This window comes from Lucilia cuprina, chromosome 4 (assembly GCF_022045245.1).
Source record: "Lucilia cuprina isolate Lc7/37 chromosome 4, ASM2204524v1, whole genome shotgun sequence".
NCBI lineage: Eukaryota > Metazoa > Arthropoda > Insecta > Diptera > Calliphoridae > Lucilia > Lucilia cuprina.
In genome coordinates this window covers 19,556,036-19,576,849 of record NC_060952.1, presented here as the reverse complement: position 1 = coordinate 19,576,849, position 20,814 = coordinate 19,556,036, and the positions used below count along the sequence as shown (strand labels likewise).

Below are 20,814 nucleotides of genomic sequence, written 5' to 3'. Positions count from 1 at the left end.
GTATACTTTAAGGTGGGTATTGGACCAATATTTTTGTATGTTACAAACATCAGCACAAACGTATAATACCCTCCCCACTATAGTGGTGTAGGGTATAAAAAATGTTTGCGTAATCAGCTTAAAATTACGGAACTTTTAAGACCCATTTTTAAAAAAATACAACGCATCGATTATGTTATACATAGAATTCTTAAAAAGTCGATGAAAAATATACATTGGATCTAGTGACATTCTACGCTTTCGCAAATCATTGGTTTAACGTCGGAAATGTATGACTACTATTATTCATTAGTTTTAATAAAGATTTTAAAAGTATAAAAATTCAAATGATAAAATATATTGTGTAGATTGTGGTTAATTATTTACAGGACATTTTTTTGTATAAATACGAAATGATAAAGGGAATTTAACATTACAACACTTTGTATTAATATCATAGTTTCATTGTCTTTAATACAAAATCAAATTTGTTGTCAAAATGTATTGAAGAACTTTCATTCATGTATTATGACACCTATTTTTTGGGATTATTTTAAATTTTAAATTGATTATGAAAAAAAATATGTTGAAAAATAAAAGAAAACCAATTTACAAATAAAAATCCAAAAGAAAACTACAAATAAATTGTGTATTTTGTAAAAAGAAAAGATTTTAAAAAATTTAAAAAAAATACATTTCAAACTACAAAATGTTTTATTTTTTCAGACTACAATAAATTTTCAAATAATACTTTGTATTAATACAAAATCAGATAATGTAAAGTACCTTTAAGTAAGTAATTTAGATATTTTCGAAACATTTTTCGAAAATTGTTAAAAATAATGATTATATAAAAAAAGTTAAAAATTCCTCTTTAATGTTTTTCATAAATTTTCTTTTTGTGGTATAAATATGTAAAAATTTTTTATAAATTTATAATTTGCAGTTTAATATTCCATTTATTGAAAATGTACAAGAAATTTTTCATAAATCAGATATTTTTCTTTTTTTAATTTCTATAAATGCTTATTTTTTTTAATCTTGACAAATATAAATATCGAATGCTCTACCTTTGAAAATTAATGACTTAAATCAACAAAATCATTAATGGCTTAAAATTATTCAATTAAGAAATCATTTTCTAAATGAATTTTTTAACTATGAAAGCAATTAAAACTTAAATGAAATTGTAAACAAATGTCCTTGATCGTTTTAAGAAAATTTTTCATTTCTATTTATTTTACTTAACAATGAAATGCACAGTTAATGTGTATTTTAATGTAAAATGACTAAAATATGATTATTTCTTCAATTCACAATTAATTACTGAACTAAACAACAGCATTTAACATTTATGCAGTTCAACCTTGTATGGCTCAATGCATTTTTATGTTTGTTTGATTGTTTTAATTGGTGTTAAGGAGCGTATGAGTGTTTTTTTTTGTTTTATTTCGATTTCAAATAAAACAGAACATAACTTTGAAAGCCAAAAACATTATCACGCCTTAGTGAGTAAAAACAAATGGAACAAAAACAAACTTATTATGCCGTAAAAATTTTAATTATTGAAATAATGAAAAATAGTGTGTTTTGCTAAAGTATTTTGAAAGTGGAAAAAAGGGATATTAAGAGATTACCCTAAACCAATAATTCGAAGTTATACATCTTATAACCTTTGAATCTCAATTGTCAAGGATATATTTTTATTAAATTTTATACCTATTTCAAATTGCGGTCATATGATTTTTTAATGAAATATGAAACAAATTATTTTTTTGTTTTATTAATTTAAATAGTATTTTATTCCTTTTGCCCTTAAAAATGGCTGCGTGTGTGTGTTTAATTTGTTTGCAAATTTTTACCATTTTATTATGGTGACCCACAAAAATGTTTCATTGTTTTAATGTTGAACTTTTATGGCTGAAAAACAACGACAACAAAAGGGCTTGAAAATATATTCATTGCTTTTTATATTAATTTAACATGTTTTGAAGTGGACACTTCTACCAAATAAGAGGAAAAAAGAGAGGGAGAGTATATGAGAAAAAGGATTTCGTTTCGTTCTTGTTTAAATGTTTATTTATTGAAATGCAATTTGTGTTGTATTTTTGGTGTTAATTGCTTTGCTGTTATTGTTGTTGTTGTAGTTAGTTCACATTTACTATTTTTATTTAAGAGTGTGAACGTAAGTGAATGCGTTGTTGTTTGTATGTGTAGAAACGCGTTGCATGCAATGGTTTGCTAGTGCGTGTAATGAAGTGGCTTTATTTATTATATTTGTTTTGTATGAAACAATATCAAACTACATATTAAATACACGTACTTATTAGGAGAGAGTCAAAAGAAAGTTATCAGCTTACGATAATTTAACAGTAAAATTGTTTTTTTGAGTCATGTATGTAGCACAGCCTAGGATCCTGCTCGAGTTTTTAGGGAGAGGGACTTTCATTTTCTTCACTTATTTCTTTTTTTTTTGTATATTTTGTATGAAAAATGTTCGATTTGGGGGAAGGGGAAATTTTCCTTCCCTCCCCATGGATTTGCTCCTGATGTTGCAGCAGATGGGTTAATTTTAATACAATACTCTGTATCCCATGCTCTGAGTAGGAGAATCTATTGTATTTATTGTAAATCCTAATCCCCGAGAACTATATATTTAATAATAATATACACGCAGAGAAAAAATATATTTGTGGTAACCATAATCTAAGAGCAACATATTATGATTAGAATTATGGTTAAATTTAAAACATATTATGATCATTATTAGTATAATAACCTATCATATTATGATTAAATATAGTCCGAATATTTCATCATAATATAGTGATAATGTGATGTTGTAGTATAAAATTGTAGTTTTAAGCAGACACATTATAGGTTAATTTTGCAGGCTGTCCCTTGCAGTTCGCATTAGGGGCACACTTGGGTCCATGTTATGATCCCTTTGTGGTAAAGCAGACACATTATGGTTTCATGTAATCATATAATGGCTTCAAGTAATCATATTATTGTTTCAAGTAACCATATTCTGGTTACAAGTAGTCACATGTCTTCATGTAACCATATTATGGTTACATATTAAATATAATATGGTTAATCTTATGTGCTCGGCGTAAAATGTAATTATTTGTTAATTGTTTTTTAAACAAACAAAAACTTCCAAACACAATATAATTTTTTTAAATTATTAATTTTTTATGTAATCTATTATATTTTTAGATAGTATTTATTTTTCACAATTATTTTAATTTAATTTATTTAATCCGATCTATAAACCATCGGATAAACCATACAACTGATATAAAAATGGCGATACCAAAATATTTTTAATAGTAAACGTATTTTACTTATATCTTAAACATTATATGCATAAGCGTGTAAAATCCTACCATTTAATTATTATTTGATAGTTTAAATGATTCTAAAGATTATAATATGTTTACATAATTATCATTATTTATTTGTTGTAAAAATAATTATTTTTCAGAGAATCATTCTCAAATTTATAATTGTCATAAACATATAAATGTTTTCAGTAACTAAAATATTGATGAAGTTCAATAAAAATAACAATTGTTTGGTTATGACAACAAATTATTGTTACAAAAAACATAGAATAATTTTCCTAACCATCCAAAACCATGTTTTTTCTCTGCGTGTACTGCCCATGTTAAGGCCAACAAATGGAATTTTTGATCCAAAGTGCAGAGATCAAAAATCTTGATCTCATTACAATATGTTAAACAGTTTTTCAATCTTTTCGATATTTATATTAAATTTAAAGTTTCAGGCGTATATCATCCGGTTCGTGTCTAATTTTGAGCGTCGGACGGTGTTAAAGTTCGGAATTTTAAGCATGTGTTTTTGGATTTCCTAATATTTATACCCTTACAAATATTAAAAATCTTTTACATATAGAAGCTATAAACTACACACTCAAACACTATATTTGCAGGACTATTATGTTTTTTATAACAAATAGTTTATACGTGTATATGTTAAAACCAGCATTTGTATTTATTTGTTTCTATGAAGTATATTTTGTATATTGTCCTGTAAATGAACGAGTACAATCTAAAAATTTCGTCTACATTTTAAAAAAGCTAAAAGCCTAACGAAATCATATTTGTACTCAAATCAAATTAAATTCATTTAATTGAAAATCTTCAAATGTCAATGTTAAGAATCTTCAACAGAAAAATACTTTTTAATTTAACCTCGTTTGTGTGAATTGAACAAAAGAAGAAAAAAACAGAAATAATATTGTTTGTTTGCTGTAGCCATAAGCATTTTTAAGACAATAAATATTAAAATACTATTTGCCCCAACAATATCATTTCCGTTTATATTGTGTCATTTTAATATACAAATATACTCGAACACCCAATTACCTCTTAATACCTTTCCCTACTCCTGAAACACGTTGCTGTGGTCAAACATATAAAAGTGATATTTAAATGAAAAACTATAAAGACAAATATACATATGTATGGGTGTATATCTGTATTTCTATACAAGTGTTTGTCATACTCATTTAATTATTTTTATAATTTATGCTTAATATTGCATTGCAATAATATCAACTTGATAGTATTTATATAAATGGTAAATTATTTTATGTAGAAATAAATTTTGTATTTATATTTGAAATTTCAATTTTATATAAATTATATTGAGTAGAAGTGCAAGAGAAAACATTTTCAACAACGTTATGTTCTATGAAGCTTGTTTTATTATGCTTCAACAAGTTTATCATTGATGTATGATGATGCCTCACGTATTTATTTATTATATAAATGTAATTAATATTATTACTATTATATTAAATAAAAAGGTTTATTTTTATTTATACTGAATCTAATGTACTATTGATTGTGAGTTAAAAATTCGAAGGGAATTTTTTAAAGATAGATCCTTTAATGGTTATAAAAGGTTCAATAAGGTCTTGGAACAAATATAGTCCGTGATTTGCAAAAATTCAAAAAGAATTAAAAATATTTTAAAATAAATAATTTTTATTGAATTTTATATAATTTTTTAAAAGGTTAACGAGTTTTAAAAATAAATTGATTTCTTGTTGTTGAAGAAAATCTTGTGGGCTAGTTAAAATCGTGAGTCACTCGCAAAAATCGACATTTTAATTACTTTAAAAAATGTACATATTTATTTAAACTAACATTATGTTTCTTTGCCGATAACAGTTTATAACGTCTTTTTTATCATCATTTTAAAACAATAATAAATTTATAAAACAATAAGAATTTATACCGTGATTATTTTTAAAATAATAATATAAGCAGGACAAGAATTTTCATGCACAAAAAAATTTAAAATATGCGCTTATAATATGCAATATAAAATAAGAAAATATGCACTAAAAAAGTGAAAAATATGCTCCAACAAATATTTCATTGTGAAGGTATATTAATATCTCATCTTTTTATATGGACACGCAGATGGCCAGACTCCGAAATTGATACTGTGCCGATATCTTAAGGACCAATATTTTGGAAGTTACAATTAGAAGCACAAACTCAAAATATCGTGGTTTTAAAAATTAAATAAAAGTATGTAAAATTTAATTTCATATATCCTAGTATTTTGTTGTTAAATCGAAATTTGTGAATATATTTTCAAAACAAATTCTAAATATGTAAAACCAAATTTGTTGTAAAAATATAAAATGCACGTCGAAATTAGTTATTTATGCAGAATATCATCATGATATGAGTGTTTATAAATGAATTTTATTCATAAAGTCATTTTATAAAAGGAATAGTGACAAATGACCGATCGTATCAACAGTGTCATTAAGACATATAAAACTTAGTTTTGCCGATTTTTGAAGTGATACAATGAATGAATACCTGTAGAACGATCCAAAATATTTTGATTGACCCTACCTTCCATGTAAGGTCCTCCGTAATGTCCATAACTGGTATAAAAACACGAGTATAATGATTAAATGCGACATACGCAAGTTTTATTGGAACTAAAATTATTCTATCAATTATTTGAGCAACGGTCTATAAATGACGTTACAATCCATATAAGGTTCATTTGAGAGAATTACTTTAAGGATCATAAATATTTAAATGAATTAGCAAAAAATATATTCTATCAATTTATTGATATTAATATTATTCTTAATTAATTTCTAAATATTTTCTCAATTATTTTCCACTCTAACTAATCCTTTTTTTTTAATTATTCTTTTTAAATAAGATGAATAATTACCTTTTATTTCCTGCATCATTAAATATTAATTAATTTACATTAATTTATTATCTTGCAATCAATTAACATTAACCTTCGCGAAACTCCTTAAACACAATCACTTACAAGTATCATCGCCAACATTGCCACAACCAACACCAATCATTAACAAAATCATCTTCAGCAGCCGCAGAAGGCAAAACATCCTCAAACCAACCACTACATATAAATGCAATCAATACAATGTCAATAGATCAATTAAAATTAAATTAAAAGTAAATTTCATTAAAAGAAATACTTCGTTCGAGAACCACAACCAAAATGAAGATGAATTAGAAATGCATTTGCGTAATAATTATAGCAGAACCGTCCACCGTAGTAACTGAATCATTGAATAAGCTACCGTTCCTATTTGAATCAAGTGAATAGAATTGTTAGAAGAATGAATCACTGACTGAAAGAAATAAAGAACTTTTTGCATAATAAAAAGTAATTTTATTAAACAATGTGCAAATTGTGTGAACAGTAAAAAACAAGAAAGAAAACCCTACAATAATTTCTAATAAAAAATGCAAACTTCAAAAGTAATGAAAAAAGAAATCAAAAAGAAAATTAATGCAAATGAATGAAATGATTGTTCCTGTAACTGTGAGTTACAACATAAAAGTCAATATTATTGAAAAAAAACTTGGTTACAATGACAGATCAATCTAGTATAGGAACCTACTAAGGCTGTCCCAAAAGTTTTACATGGTGTACATGTACACAAGAATGTCTTTAAAAGAATCTTGTATAGGAATACCTACAATTACTAGGAAACAAAATATTTTTTTGTAAGGGGTTTCTATTTCCGATCAGCAATTATCTTGATTTCAGAATAATATTTTAGAATTCAGCAATTTTTCAGAGATATACCTAGAAAAAAGTGGTTCGTGGGACGCCCTAATGTAGACTTTTTAGTTAGTATTTTTGCGAAAGTCTAATTAAGTATTTTTATTGCATTCAAATTTGATTTTTATATTTCATTCATCGCGTAATATTTGTTACGAAATTTAATTCAGTAGCTACTTTATATAACCTAGGTAATGTAGCAGATGTAAAATGTTGTCAATTTACATAATATTCTGTATACAATTGTTAACATCACCAAATTATACCCTACATAACTAAGTGGGACATCAGCGTTTGTGCTGATGTTTGTAACATGATGGTTCTACACTCAGCTTAAAGTATACCAATCGGTTCAGAATCATTTCTGAGTCGATTTAGCCATGTCCGCCCGTCTGTCTGTCTGTCATTGTGCTTTACGGCACGGTACATTTTCAAGATAATTTGATGAAATTTGGCACATACACTTCTCTTAGCCCAAGGACAAACTATTGAAACTTAAGCTATAGAAAAGGGTTGAAATCGGTCTATTATTTCGCTTAGCCCCCATACAACCCTACCTCCTAATAGGGCTTTAGGCTCATAATTACGTTAAGTATTCTATTATTTCAACAAAAATCTACAAAACTTAGCTTTAAAGAAGTTTAAAAAATACTAGACCTTATACAAACTCCCCTTCAGAAAATGACTTGTATTAGGATAGGCTCATATTTACCCCTATAAAGCCCTCTAGTAGAAAATCTCTTTTTTGGCCAATAATAAATAAAAATATTACAGAATTAAAGAAAAACAAATTAAATGCGTTATTATTTAAGAAATAATCCATATTTTTAACATACTGACTGGTGTAGGGTATCATATGGTCCGCCATGATACCCGGACTATACATTCATACTTGTTTTAAATTGCAAGGATATATTTTTGTGTTTACTAGAGTGAAAAAAACTGAGAAGAGTATATTGTACGTAGGAGATATTGTGTCGTAACCTAAAGAGTGTAAAAAAGTTATTGAATTCAAATTCAATTAACGCGGTTGTGCAAAATCGAAGTAAAAAAAATTCGAGAAACATTTGAAATTAAAATTGACATTTTTATTTTATCTTTACTTTCTGTGATCCATTGAAACTGTTGTAAACTAAGGTTCTATGCAAACGTAATGTGTAGCAGTATTAGTGAAAGCAATGTTAGTAAATATAGCAACGATAATTGTTGATTGATAAATAAGTAATGAAAGAAAATTGTTGTCTACTCGTTTGACCAGTTATATGGAAGTGTATTCGTTTTCTTTATTTCGAAGGATAGTAGATATTTAGTAATAAGCGTTCTATATTTCAAATTTAAATTATTTTCAACCTAAAATAAAACATCTATAAAATAGATGTCATGGCTAAATTAAAAAATGGAAGTACAATTTTATTTAAACTTATTTTGTTTTAGTTTTTAAATTTCTTTTACATATACAATTTATATCTGTATCTAATATTTCATATATTTTTTATTTGTAAATCAATTTAACTGATTTTAAATAGAAAACTTCTCTGATGCATGTCTGAGAAGTTTTCTATCGGGGTCTTTAGCTGATATGCAGATAGACCATTGAATATAGTGTAATCGACTACTCTAAGGATTCAGATTTTATACGTTTGAGTATACGTACTTTATGGAGTCAGATTATAAATTGATGGATGAGCAATAAGGGGCGTAATACCTCCATATGAATTAATAGCCCCCATATGAATTAGGAGTATGATAAACCCATATGTACAAAAAGACTTTGTGAAAATGAATTTAATAAATTAATGGATTAATAGAGAGGGCGCAATACCCCAGAATCTTCAAATTTTGCAAGAACAATTATGAAATCAATGTAGACTACAACTGGTTTGAGACCTCAACTGCTGCACAAGTTGATTTAATATTAATATGAACTGAAGTTGGAGTTAAAAAAACTTGTTTCAATACCCTGCAGGAAATTAAGCTATGATTGTCTTAATGTCACTGGTACTAATACTAGAACAACAGACACTGGTAAAAACGGGGTTAGAGTGTATATGAAAAATTTGTATACCGATATAATTTTTTCTAATAAATTTTTTAATTTCAGACTCCAAGATGCGCTTTTTCTGCCTCGCATTAGGAAATTATAACAAGTTTAATATTGGGCTAAAATCATATTATATTACTAGCATACCCTGGGTGCTTCGCTACCCTTAAACTTAACTTAAATTAAATACATACATACTTTTATAGAAAATTTAAATTGATTAAACATTTCTTTAATGTTTCAGTTTTATACGTTCAATATCACGTGATTAAATTCGCATTCAATAAGTTTTATTCATTTAGCTTCCACATTATAGAAAATTTCGAAAGTACTATTTAAAAATATGTATTATAAAATACCTTTAATAGATTATCATTTAATCAAAAATTGTATGTTTCTGTGTTCAATATTATATACAATTCTAAAAATATAATTTTAATAAATGAAAAAGTCCCAAAAGTCCCTTTCAGTAGATTCTACAATAAGGTTCCTACATTTTAAATTTTATTTTCAATATCTATGTTCAATATCGTAAAAATATCAAAAAGTACCATAAGAAAAACGAAAAAGTACAAACATTTTTCTCAATAAATCCTCATTTAAAAAGGGCCGTTCCGGTTAACCATTATAAAGAATCTAAAAGGTAGCATTTGAAGAATAGGAAAGTATCAAATGGTTCCCACATACAAAATATTATTCAGTCAAGGCCATGTATGTTAAAATTAATGTTCCTACGTTAAATATTTTAGATAATTAAAAAAGTACCATTTATGAGATAAAAAGTACTAAAAAGATCTCTCTTAAATAATCGTATTCAATGTACGTTTAATAATCATGTGTTTTGAATTCATATTAAAGAACATACAAAGAGTATCATTTGAAGAAATAAAAAGTACCAAAAGTGGAAAGTACTAATAAAGAATACAATTTTTCCCCTTTTCGCCTAGTAATATACTTCTTCGAGAATTAAGTTTACAAAATATTCCGTATTTAAATCTATATACTACAGATAAAACTCAAACAATTCAAATCTGCTTTCATTTGTTCCAGAAAAATAGTGATTTTAAAAAGTACCAAACAATTTACTCGAATTTGGGTTTATATAGGCCTTAGTACCCGAATTCCCAAATAATGTACCAACAGCTTATTTTGAGTGAGTAAATAAACTACTTTTTCAAATTTTTAAAAAATTGGCTCAATGTGTTTGAAAAAAAAATAAATTTCCCGTTTTCTCTCTTTTTGGTACTTTTTCCAAAAAAAAAGTTTATTGCAATAAATATTACAGAGCTAGTCCTTAATTTAATAGGAATAATTCAATAAACCGAAAAAGTTTTCTTACTGTGCTAATAAAAAGTACCATTTTCTCTTTTACACCCCTAAAAGTACTGAATTTTAAAAAATGAATGAAACAGGTGTCTCATAATTTTGGGAGATGTATCCAAAATATTTAGAAAAATTATATTATGTTAATTAGTTCAAAAGTTATAAAGACCCAAAAAAGGTACCAAAATCACCTTTGTTACACATTTTTACCCCTTATAAGTACGAATTAAAAAAAGTGCCAGATACCCATCTGCTCATTTTAAGAGTAGATACAGGTGCATTTAAAATTTGTCTTGTATTACTAATATTGTGTAAGATAATTAAGAAAACCAGTTTTACCCGTTTTTTTCCCTTTTTACCCGTAAAGTGGATCTACATAACCAAAAACACATCTGCTGTCAAAATTTCAACAATAAGTAAACAATAAGAAAAAATATTAAGTAAAAAAATAATCCATACTTTTAACATACTGACTGTAGAGTATCATATTAAAAAAGCCTATTTACACCCCAACGCCCATATGAGAAAATCTCTTTTTTTTGGTCAACAATAAGTAAAAATATTCCAGAATTAATTTAAAAAATAATCTATATTTTTAATATACTGAAATATAAGCGTAGGGTATCATATTAAACAACCTATTTATACCCCAACTACCATATGAGAAAATCTATTTTTTTCCAGAAATCATATGCAAAAAATGCGTTAGGTTATACATACTTTCAGTAGCAATTTTATAGAATTAAAAAAATTCCACAAATTTTTAAAATTATTTATTAAAACACATAATTAAGAAAATTTCATAAATTTATGATTTATTTAAGATAATATTATTCTATTTCAAATTTAAATTATCAAACCAAATTAGCAGCTTTTAAACTTTAATGAGGTTGCGGTAGAAGATGCCATTAGATGGTACATTTATGAATTTTTTCTTTTAATTTTTCAAAGATTTTCTAATATTTTGAAGGCGTACGTACATTTTATGCAAACGTAGTTGTTATTGTCATCATGACTGATAAAGTCTTGGAGAACTATTTTTATTCCATTATTAAAGTTTTTTTGTTGAATTCATTTATGTCTTCTGCTCCTCCTCTTTGTAGATGATGGCATTATTTGAGAACTGATGTTTGCATTGCTGTCATCTCTTAAGATTGCACAATTGACCTGGATGGAATAAAGATGGCGATGATTATGGTGGCAATGTTGTTGGGCGCTTTATACATATTTAAAACATGAAATTAGTTGAAGAGGTGTTGAAGAGTGGGGTGAAGGAAATTCCGTTTGTAGTCAGCGTTATTATGTGACATTTGCATTTCCGTTTCCGTGACAGCATCCATTACAGTTATTACTACCACTTAATCGAGTTTCCAACATGTAATCAACACTTTCAATATTTGATGCCAGTTACAAAAGCAAACGCTGACTGGCTGTGTGGCGGCCACTTGTATTGCAACTGTACAAGGAAACAGCAGCAACATCTTACACACTCACTGATAATATTAAGGAAAAACATAATAGGAAACTAAAAATATCGAAGTATTTCGCACAAAAAGGAGGATATATATTAAAAAATGGAAAAAGATGAAATATAAGCGTTTGAAATTTCATTAAAATATTATGCCAGCCAAATGAAAGAAACTAGATGTTGGAAGGCGAAAAGGGTGTTAACAAAAGCTATGATTATAATAGTGAAAATATTAAAAGAAAATTATAATAAATTTTATGCAAGTTAAGCGTCATTAAGTAGTTTTGCTGCAAATATTAATAGCAAAAACAATGATTATGATAGAGATGTAAAAAAATCGTATAAGTAAAAGACATCCATCCCTAACTATTTTTAGAAATCTTTACAAAAACATAAGGATTTTTTTCCATATTCTGTTTTGTGCCACTAACTTGTTTAGTGTCTCTTTGGCGTATTCAATATACTCTGTCTTGAAGTGTCTCTCGTCATTATTATCATCGTTATCATTGGCATTTCTTGTTCACTGAAAAATGATTCAAATTCTAATAATTTTTTGCATTATTCATTACAATAATTACTCTGTTTAAAAAAGCAGCTCTTTTTTTCTAATATTTATAGTGGGAAGCTATTATTTGTTTGTTTCAAAGATTTTATAAAGTTTGTAAAATTTATAAAAAAGGAGTTTATGTTGAGTGTTCAAAGGAAATAAAATGCAGAGATAAGACATTAAAGACTTTAAAATTATTCAACTCGACTTTAACGTTTTCTTCATGTATTAGACATAATTTGTATGTACCTATGTGCGATTACAGAATAAACATTTATTTTTGCTAATTTATATATGTAATCAAATCGATCGTTTTCGAATTTTTAAATTTTGTTTGCTGTAAGATACTTTATTGTAAAAAAAATTAAATTGCGATTATAAAATCGGCTTTAACTATAAGAAAAACTTGAAAAACTTTATTTTTAATACAAAACATTTAAGGGCGTAGCCAATCCTACATCACTTAAGGGCCCTTCAGACGATCACACTTTACGTACGACAAGTCTAATGAAAAAGTAAAATGAAATTCCATCCGTATAATAAAAAAGAGAATAAAAGTCGTATGATTTAATTTTACCAATTTTTTGAATTTGTTAATTAAAAAAAATACAAAGAAAATTTAAGTTCTCTTTATAAGTACTTAAGTATATGAGATGTTCTTGTTTTACAAGATTTCATTTAATAATTAATATAACATAAGTGTGCAAATAAGTGAATAAATGTCCTTTGAGTCTAATACATTTACAAAATTTATTGTATACCGTTTTCTTCTTTTATAAAATTTTTCCCTTCCTTTTACTTGGATAAAAAGTAATTTTGTGTTAATTAAAGTTATAAAAAACAAGTAGAAAAGTATAGTCGGGCATGGCCGACCATATGATACCCTACACCATGAGTATATTTTTAAAATTTTCATTTTTTTTAAAGAAACTTTTACGTTGAATATTACCATAATTCCAAAATATTTAAACAATTTATTGAAAAAAAACTAAAATTTCGAAATGAGGCTTTATATAGGTCAAATATGGGCCGATCCTCGGTAAATTTGATAAAGGATATATTTTTAAATAACAGTTACATTTGTTGAGTTGAGCGATACAAATGGTTACAAGTCAATTTTAGAAGTTTAAGACATTTTTTGAAGGGGGTTTGTATGGGGGCTATGGTCAAATAAGGGCCGATACTTAGGAAAATCTGCAGTGTCAGTTATACTTATATAAAACTTATTTGTGCCAATTTTTAGAGAGATAGCAGAATATTTGACGTAATTATAACATAAAAAGTTCAAATCGAGAGGTACGGTTGTATGGGGGCTAGGAAAAATAATGGACCTATTTCAACCATTTTCAATAGGCTTAGTCCTTGTGCCAAAAAACATGCTTGGTCCAAATTTCATCAAATTATCTTGAAAATTGCGGCCTGTACCTTGCGCACAAGGTTTACATGGACAGCCAGCCAGCCGGACAGACGGACGGACGGACATGTCTTAATCGACTCAAAAAATGATTCTGAATCGATCGGTATACTTTAAGGTGGGTATTGGACCAATATTTTTGTATGTTACAAACATCAGCACAAACGTATAATACCCTCCCCACTATAGTGGTGTAGGGTATAAAAATAACAAAGTAAGTACCTATTTTTTAGAGATACAATAAAATTGAACATAATTATGAGCTCAAAAGCCTTATTTGGTAGATACGATTATATGGGAGCTAGGCGAAATAATGGAACAATTTTTACCATTTACCACAATAATCATTAACTTGATTTAAATTATGTAAAATTAATGAAATAACAAAAAAGTATTAAACAAAAAAGTATTAAAAAAGACAGCCAACTTACCCATTAATAAAGTATTTTTCTTTCTGTCTTCTTATAAATGATAAAAGCGTTAAGTATCCTTATTAATCATACAATGATTTTTATATGACATTTCGTTGATATAATAAAGTCCAAGATTTGAATTTGAGCAATAAAGATGCTACTAAGTCCTGGTGTTGTTGCCAGTGGTGATGGAAATATAAAGAAATACTCAGTCAACCAACCAGCAATATTAAGCAACAGGTGATGAAGAAAATTAGTAAGATTTTCTTGTAGAAATAATGTCTGTGCTGTTACTGCTAAAGCTATAACAACAACAACAGCTTTCATTGATAATGAAGATTATGATTAAACGTATAAAGATGATGTATAAGAAATTGCTTTAGTGTGTTGCTGTGGATGGTGATGCTGGTGGTGGTGATGATGTTGGTGTCGACAATGAAGACTGACAGTTTTGAGCTATTACTGAGCAAGACGATGATGCCGAACAACTACAACAGTTATAACAGCAACAATAAGACGTTGTAGAAGGAGCAGTAGTAGTAGTAGCTGATGAAGACATTGTTAAACTTAAATTTAAAGATGTCATTGATGAACTGTGTGATTTTGGTAAATTTGTTTGCAACACTGAAGATTCTGTAACTTTGACTGCCTGTATATCATTTTGACACATGGTTCGTTGTGTGAAATGTTTCTCCTTTATTTTTATGGCTCTTGGTATTGTGGCATATGATGTTTCACATATTGTTGTTGGACAGGGTCTTTTATTATTGCCATTCATAACTATCTGGGGTGATTCCAAAAGACATGTTATATTTTCTTTGGTTCTTGTTAAATCTATATCGGTTGATATTGATAAATGTTCTATTTTATTATTGGGCTTTCGCTTGCAACAGAGTTTTGAATTCATGTTCAAATTATTTTCAGTACTAACTATATTGGGTTTGTGCGTTAGCATGTAGTGATGTTTAGTAGCAACAGTTCTGGGTAAATCGTTAAATTGATTTGTGTTTGTTACTAATGATGATAAGGGTGATGATGATGTCTGTTGTTGCTGATGTCTTGTTACAAATTGCATTTGTAATCCAGTGTCTGCACCCCCAGGTTCGTGTGTCGGTTGTATCGCAAACAATTGAGGTTGAGATATTGCAGACAATATCGTTGTGTGGCAAGTGTTGAAAATGTTGTTAGTTGTTGTAGTATTATTATGGTCATTTGTTAGATTTTCCATTGAATATGCTTTCGAGTTTAAAAGTTTTGTTAAAAATTTATTGCATGTTGTACTTTTGTTGCCACTGCCACATTTGAAAAACTTGTCTGTTACTTTTCTATCACATTTTCTATTGATTGTTTTTGTACTACAAGTTTTAACGTCTAACGATTTTTGCTCTAGATGTTGTAAGTCTGTCGTTAAGGATTTATGTACTTGTTGTAGTGGTTGTTTTTGTCCCAAACATTCCAATGTTGTCTTCACCAATTGTCGTTGTCTCTTGTGCCGTCCGAAGATTTTCTGACGCACTTTATCTTCATTGCGACATAAATTCAAAGCACTTGTAATGGCCGACTGTATTTGTTCAGCAATTAAAGCCGGTCTTGGATAATAACGATCCCGGCACACTGGACACTTTTCAGCACGTATACGACAATTGACACACAGCAAATGACCATTTTGACATTGCATTGCGGGTGGTGTTATCGTGTCCAGACAAACGGGACATTCGATTAAACTTAATACAGTTTGTACTACTAGCGAGAGCCTTTGCAACGAACGTGGCATGGGTGCAGCACATAAACTCTAAATAAATTGTTTTGGGAAGAAAAAAGAGAAAAAAAATATCATAATAGTTTATGACTTTTTGTCATGTACATAGATTTTAAAAACAAATATTTATGTATGTACATAAGACGAGGAAAGAAGTCAATTTTTGTAAATGTTCTTCATTTTGTACACTACGCTTTTTAGGAAAGTATTATTTGTTTTTTATTTCCCATATGACGGAAATTTAAAAATGTAATAATTTGAAAATATGTATAATAGTCCGGTCTATTGTTTCTTCCATGACAACAGTTATAGCAACAGTATAGGCTATAGTTTTGATTATATTTATTGTCCATTCAAGTGTCCCGAGAAACGTATTTAATTGATGGAATTAATTCCTTACATATATTGAATGTAGGCTACTTCTACTTATCGGCTTTGATATACTAATACATTTATTTACATAGAATAAATATAACATTATTCTATACATATGTACGTATAGAGTAAGTATAAAATCCTTGTTGTTTTTTTTTCTTACCTCTTCATCACATTTAGTATTACAGTTGGTACTCCAGAGTAATAACGTGACTTGATGTTGTGAGGATTTTACCAATTTTGCAATTTCCGTGATACGCAAACCCAATACATCACAACCATTAACCTGTCAAGGAAAGATGCAGAAATACAAAAAATAAATATATGTATAAAAATGAAAATCACAAGAAAAATAAAACAGGTAAGTAAAAGTATCAAAAACATGTCCTGCCAAAAGTGGTATTAAAAAATAGAAAAGTAAAGTGAACTTTTTAAAATGCAACGAACGAAAAAAAAACTCAAATGATGTTGTTAGAAGTTAATGCATTTTTTCTATCAAAAAATGAAAAAAGTATTCTAAAATGACGTGCTCTACAAAAAATATTTCGCTGAAATACAAGTTTTTTTGGAAAACTTCAAAAAAGAAGGTTCAAACATATTGAAAAGTTGTCAATAAATTATAAACCACTAAAAATGTTAAACACCATCAACCCAACGTTAATATATATGAAATTGTACTGTATATTACAGGGAACATATAAGAAATTACAGTCTATCATGGCCGGTCATATGTTATTCTACACAATTCATGACATTAAAATGTGATAAATTTTTTATAAGTAGGAAATTATGTAGAAATTTATACAAATTGTTGATGAAAAAGTAATTTCTGAAAGAGCTTTTATATGAGGACTAGGTGCTTATTAGAATCGATAAGCATATCTGCTATATTAACTTAGAAAATAATTGCAAACCGATGCATATGACCAATATTTTTGTACGTTACAAACATCAGCACAAACCGAAATACCCTGTCTATCACTAAAATGATGTTTGGTATAAATATAAAGCAACAAACACAAATATTTTCGCCATGTCATATTTTTCAGAAAACCAATACTTTCTTGTATTTTGTATATATAACAGCCTCAAAATAAATGTTAAACGTTATTATCTGTTACTGTTTTATCGACCTTTAGTGCTATTTAACATACACATGTTGTCTTTACAGTGAATGCTTATACAACATACAGTCATTTTTAAGCAACATTGTTTATAGTTAAAGTGTTGCTTATACAACATCACACTTGTTTTACTTTTAATGTTAAACAAAACCTGTTCAAGTTTATATCTTTACGTTTATGTTTATAAACATTTTTTGTTTTTTTTTACATTTAAACATTTCTAGTAAACATTTTCTGTTTTAAAGTGTTTAAAATTGTGTGTTTTTTTATTTGACACATATTTACATACATTTGTGGTTATGTATGTAAGTATATCCGTATCTACACATTGATGTAATCTGTATACACTTCTATCCATAGGTATACCAGTATTTAGTTATTAAAATTTAACATTTATATTTCATTTTGAACTTGACCTTGTTTACTCTAGAATGCAACGTACATATTTGTTTAGAAAAAATGTGGTGGAAGTCATTAGTAGTAAAGTATTTACTAGATACGGAACAAATGTAATAAACGCTTTTTTCAAATGTGCATTTGGTTTTTTGACATTTCCTTCATATATTTGTAAAGAATGTTAAACATTCTAAAATGCATTTGAAATTTGTTTTTTTGAAAAACGTTAAATAATGGCTTTAATATTTATCGTTAAATTTAAAGTTTAAAACTTGCTTAATTGTTGATGTGCTACTTTGTCTTTTAGTGCATAACTTGATTGCTTAAGTGTTCCTGAATCGAGATGAGGTTTTATAATATTGCAAAAGCATATGTAGCTGATATTATATAATAAATTTTCTTAAAGGGATATTTTAATTCAGACCGTTGTAATTGGGTACAACGGTCTGTTAATAAAATTGTGTCAAATATTTTTTCTATTTAACTAATTCTTCATCATGTGATATGCTTTAGCTTGCGATGCATTTGTTAGAAATTTGTAGTTGGTTTTCTATTAAGTTAACTACCCAGAAATAACTTAAAATTACCAAATAACTGACTTTTCAATAATTTCTTCATACCATTGGTGTTACTTTTTTACCACTTGTCATCACATATAACCAGATGTGTATAACTGTATTAATTTTCAATGTAAGTTTCTGTTAGGTATGGCATTAACAATAAAATTCTCAATAATGTTCTGATGCAGTTATATTATATTATGTTGTTAATTAACTGAATATTGTGCTAATTACTAAGTGACGTACCACCATTAGAACAGAACAAAAAGCTATAAACAAATTGATTTTGAATTTAAACAGTTTTATAGATAATATATATTTTTAGCACATTTAGTATTAAATTTTTAAAATTAACAATTGCAAATTTTATGCTAATCTCGTGATTGTTTAAATGTTTAAAATAAAAGTGTTAAAAAAATACTTTATCGAGGTTTTTTAATAAAAAGTATTTTGTTTTAATAATATTTTCCTAAAAATATTATTTAAATAAATAAAAAAGTTTTACTAAAAAGCATTAAAATTGTTTTCTAAAGAATACTCTCGAAGAAACCAATTCAATATTAAAACTAAATTTTATAGGTTATACTTAGTTTAAATAATTTATAGATTAAAAACTAGTAGGCTTTATATGTAGGCTAAAGTGATATATATATAGACCTGTGAGTACCTGACAAAATTTAAAAGATTTTTTTATTTGATTTAGAGAAAATAACTCCCCTTTTTAACCCAACATTTCTAAACGGATTCCGCGACCCAAAATTAAGTTTAGAAATTTGTCTGTGTCTTTTTGACACACTTACATTGTTATTTTTGGAGATAATAAAAAATTATCCTGTTTAAAAAATGAAAAAAAGTATTTTCGCTAAAAATTTATAAAAATGACTGTAACCAGACTTTTTTTGCTTCATATAGTTCCGCCTTATTTATAAATTAAAACCAATTAACATGTATAAATTAAACCCTAAAAAAAGTTCAATATATAATTTTAACATTTAATATACTTTGCTTTATTCAAAAGAGACACAAAAAATTATAAATAAATAAATTTAAGTAGAAAATTACTTTTATATGATAATGATATAAAAGAAGACAAAAAGAAAAAAGAAATGTAATAAATGTAACATTTTTGTAACGTGACCTCATTTAATATTCATTATTTTTGCATCTCACTAAAATATGACAGTCATGTATAATTATTAATTAAAAATAATTATCACTATTACGCACATTCATATCAAATTAATTAATAAATATGTTAATTTTATGTCCATACATACATACATAAATATGTATGTAAGTGCGAGTGTATCGAAAAATTTGTAATATATATGTGTGTATGTTAATCCTGCAGTTCTTGGACCTTTTTTTACAAATTTTTTAATGAAAAAATTAATCATAATAATCATAATTGGTGATTTTATGGGTGAAAAGTAACAGTTGTGAATAAAAAACTATGTATTAAAGTAATAGATGTTGCTTTAAAAACTGCAGAGTGTTTGAAAAGAATAATAAATAATTACAATTTACGAAAATATTTTATTTATAAAATACATATACATATGTATGTACATAAATATTAATATATATATGTTAGTATATTGATTGATTTGTTGCACATTTAGGTTTTCTTACAGGGTAATCCAACAATTGGTAGCTTTTAAAAAATAAACTAAAATAAAAGAAGGTTGATAACACAACATATTTAAGGCGCTCATCGGGACACTGCGTAAGGGGTTTGATTTTTTTTGTGTCAGAGAAAGAAACAAAAAAATCAAGTTTCCCAGTGTAGACCGTCACTATATAACCCTTTTAGATGTCCCCCTGGCATGTTGTCTTAGTTTGAGCCGATAATGCAAAGATTGGGTTACACGAAATGGAGTTCATTTGATGTTTAATTTGATGACGTGCGAGGTCGTCACTGTCCTTTCTTTAATTTATCAGCGATTTTCGTACATGGCTGAGTGCGTTGGAGTTTACTCTAAACATGCTCAACTTATCACTGTGGGTCTATAAATAAAGTCTTGTCAATTAAAAGTGATCTGTATTTTGGACTACCAATTAAGTCCTCTAGGTACTGTTGCCAAATCAACAGAGCTATCTCAGTAGTGTGGTTGGGCGACATATTTGTCGGAGTTAGATGAGTTTGCTCATGACACCTGTCCTTCCCCAACAGGGCTACTAGGGCAAAAGATTCGATAGCTTAAGTACTTAAGCAAAGTGCACATTTATATACGTAAATTACAACCTGCGTTTAAGATACACAAAGAGCCAGTAGTGAGTTGTTATTTTTACTCATCCAGTGGTT

The 20,814-nt window shown here is 27.4% G+C and overlaps 1 protein-coding gene across 3 annotated transcripts in view; it reads right to left on the bottom strand.

The window, feature by feature from the left end:
• The window catches only part of LOC111687041, a 60,506-nt gene extending 43,797 nt beyond the window's left edge, over positions 1–16,709 (bottom strand). The window contains exons 1-3 of one of the 3 annotated variants that reach the window (XM_046949207.1): positions 16,593–16,709; positions 14,314–16,087; positions 11,273–11,978 (exon numbers count right to left, since the gene is read on the bottom strand). In XM_046949207.1, the coding sequence (XP_046805163.1) occupies positions 14,675–16,069 (1,395 nt within the window). In that variant the 5' untranslated portion in view covers positions 16,070–16,087; positions 16,593–16,709 and the 3' untranslated portion in view covers positions 11,273–11,978; positions 14,314–14,674. Of the gene's footprint in view, positions 1–11,272; positions 11,979–14,313; positions 16,088–16,592 lie in introns of those variants that run through there. The other 2 variants (XM_046949208.1, XM_046949209.1) reach the window with 2 other exon arrangements.
• Positions 16,710–20,814: the final 4,105 nt, after the last annotated feature.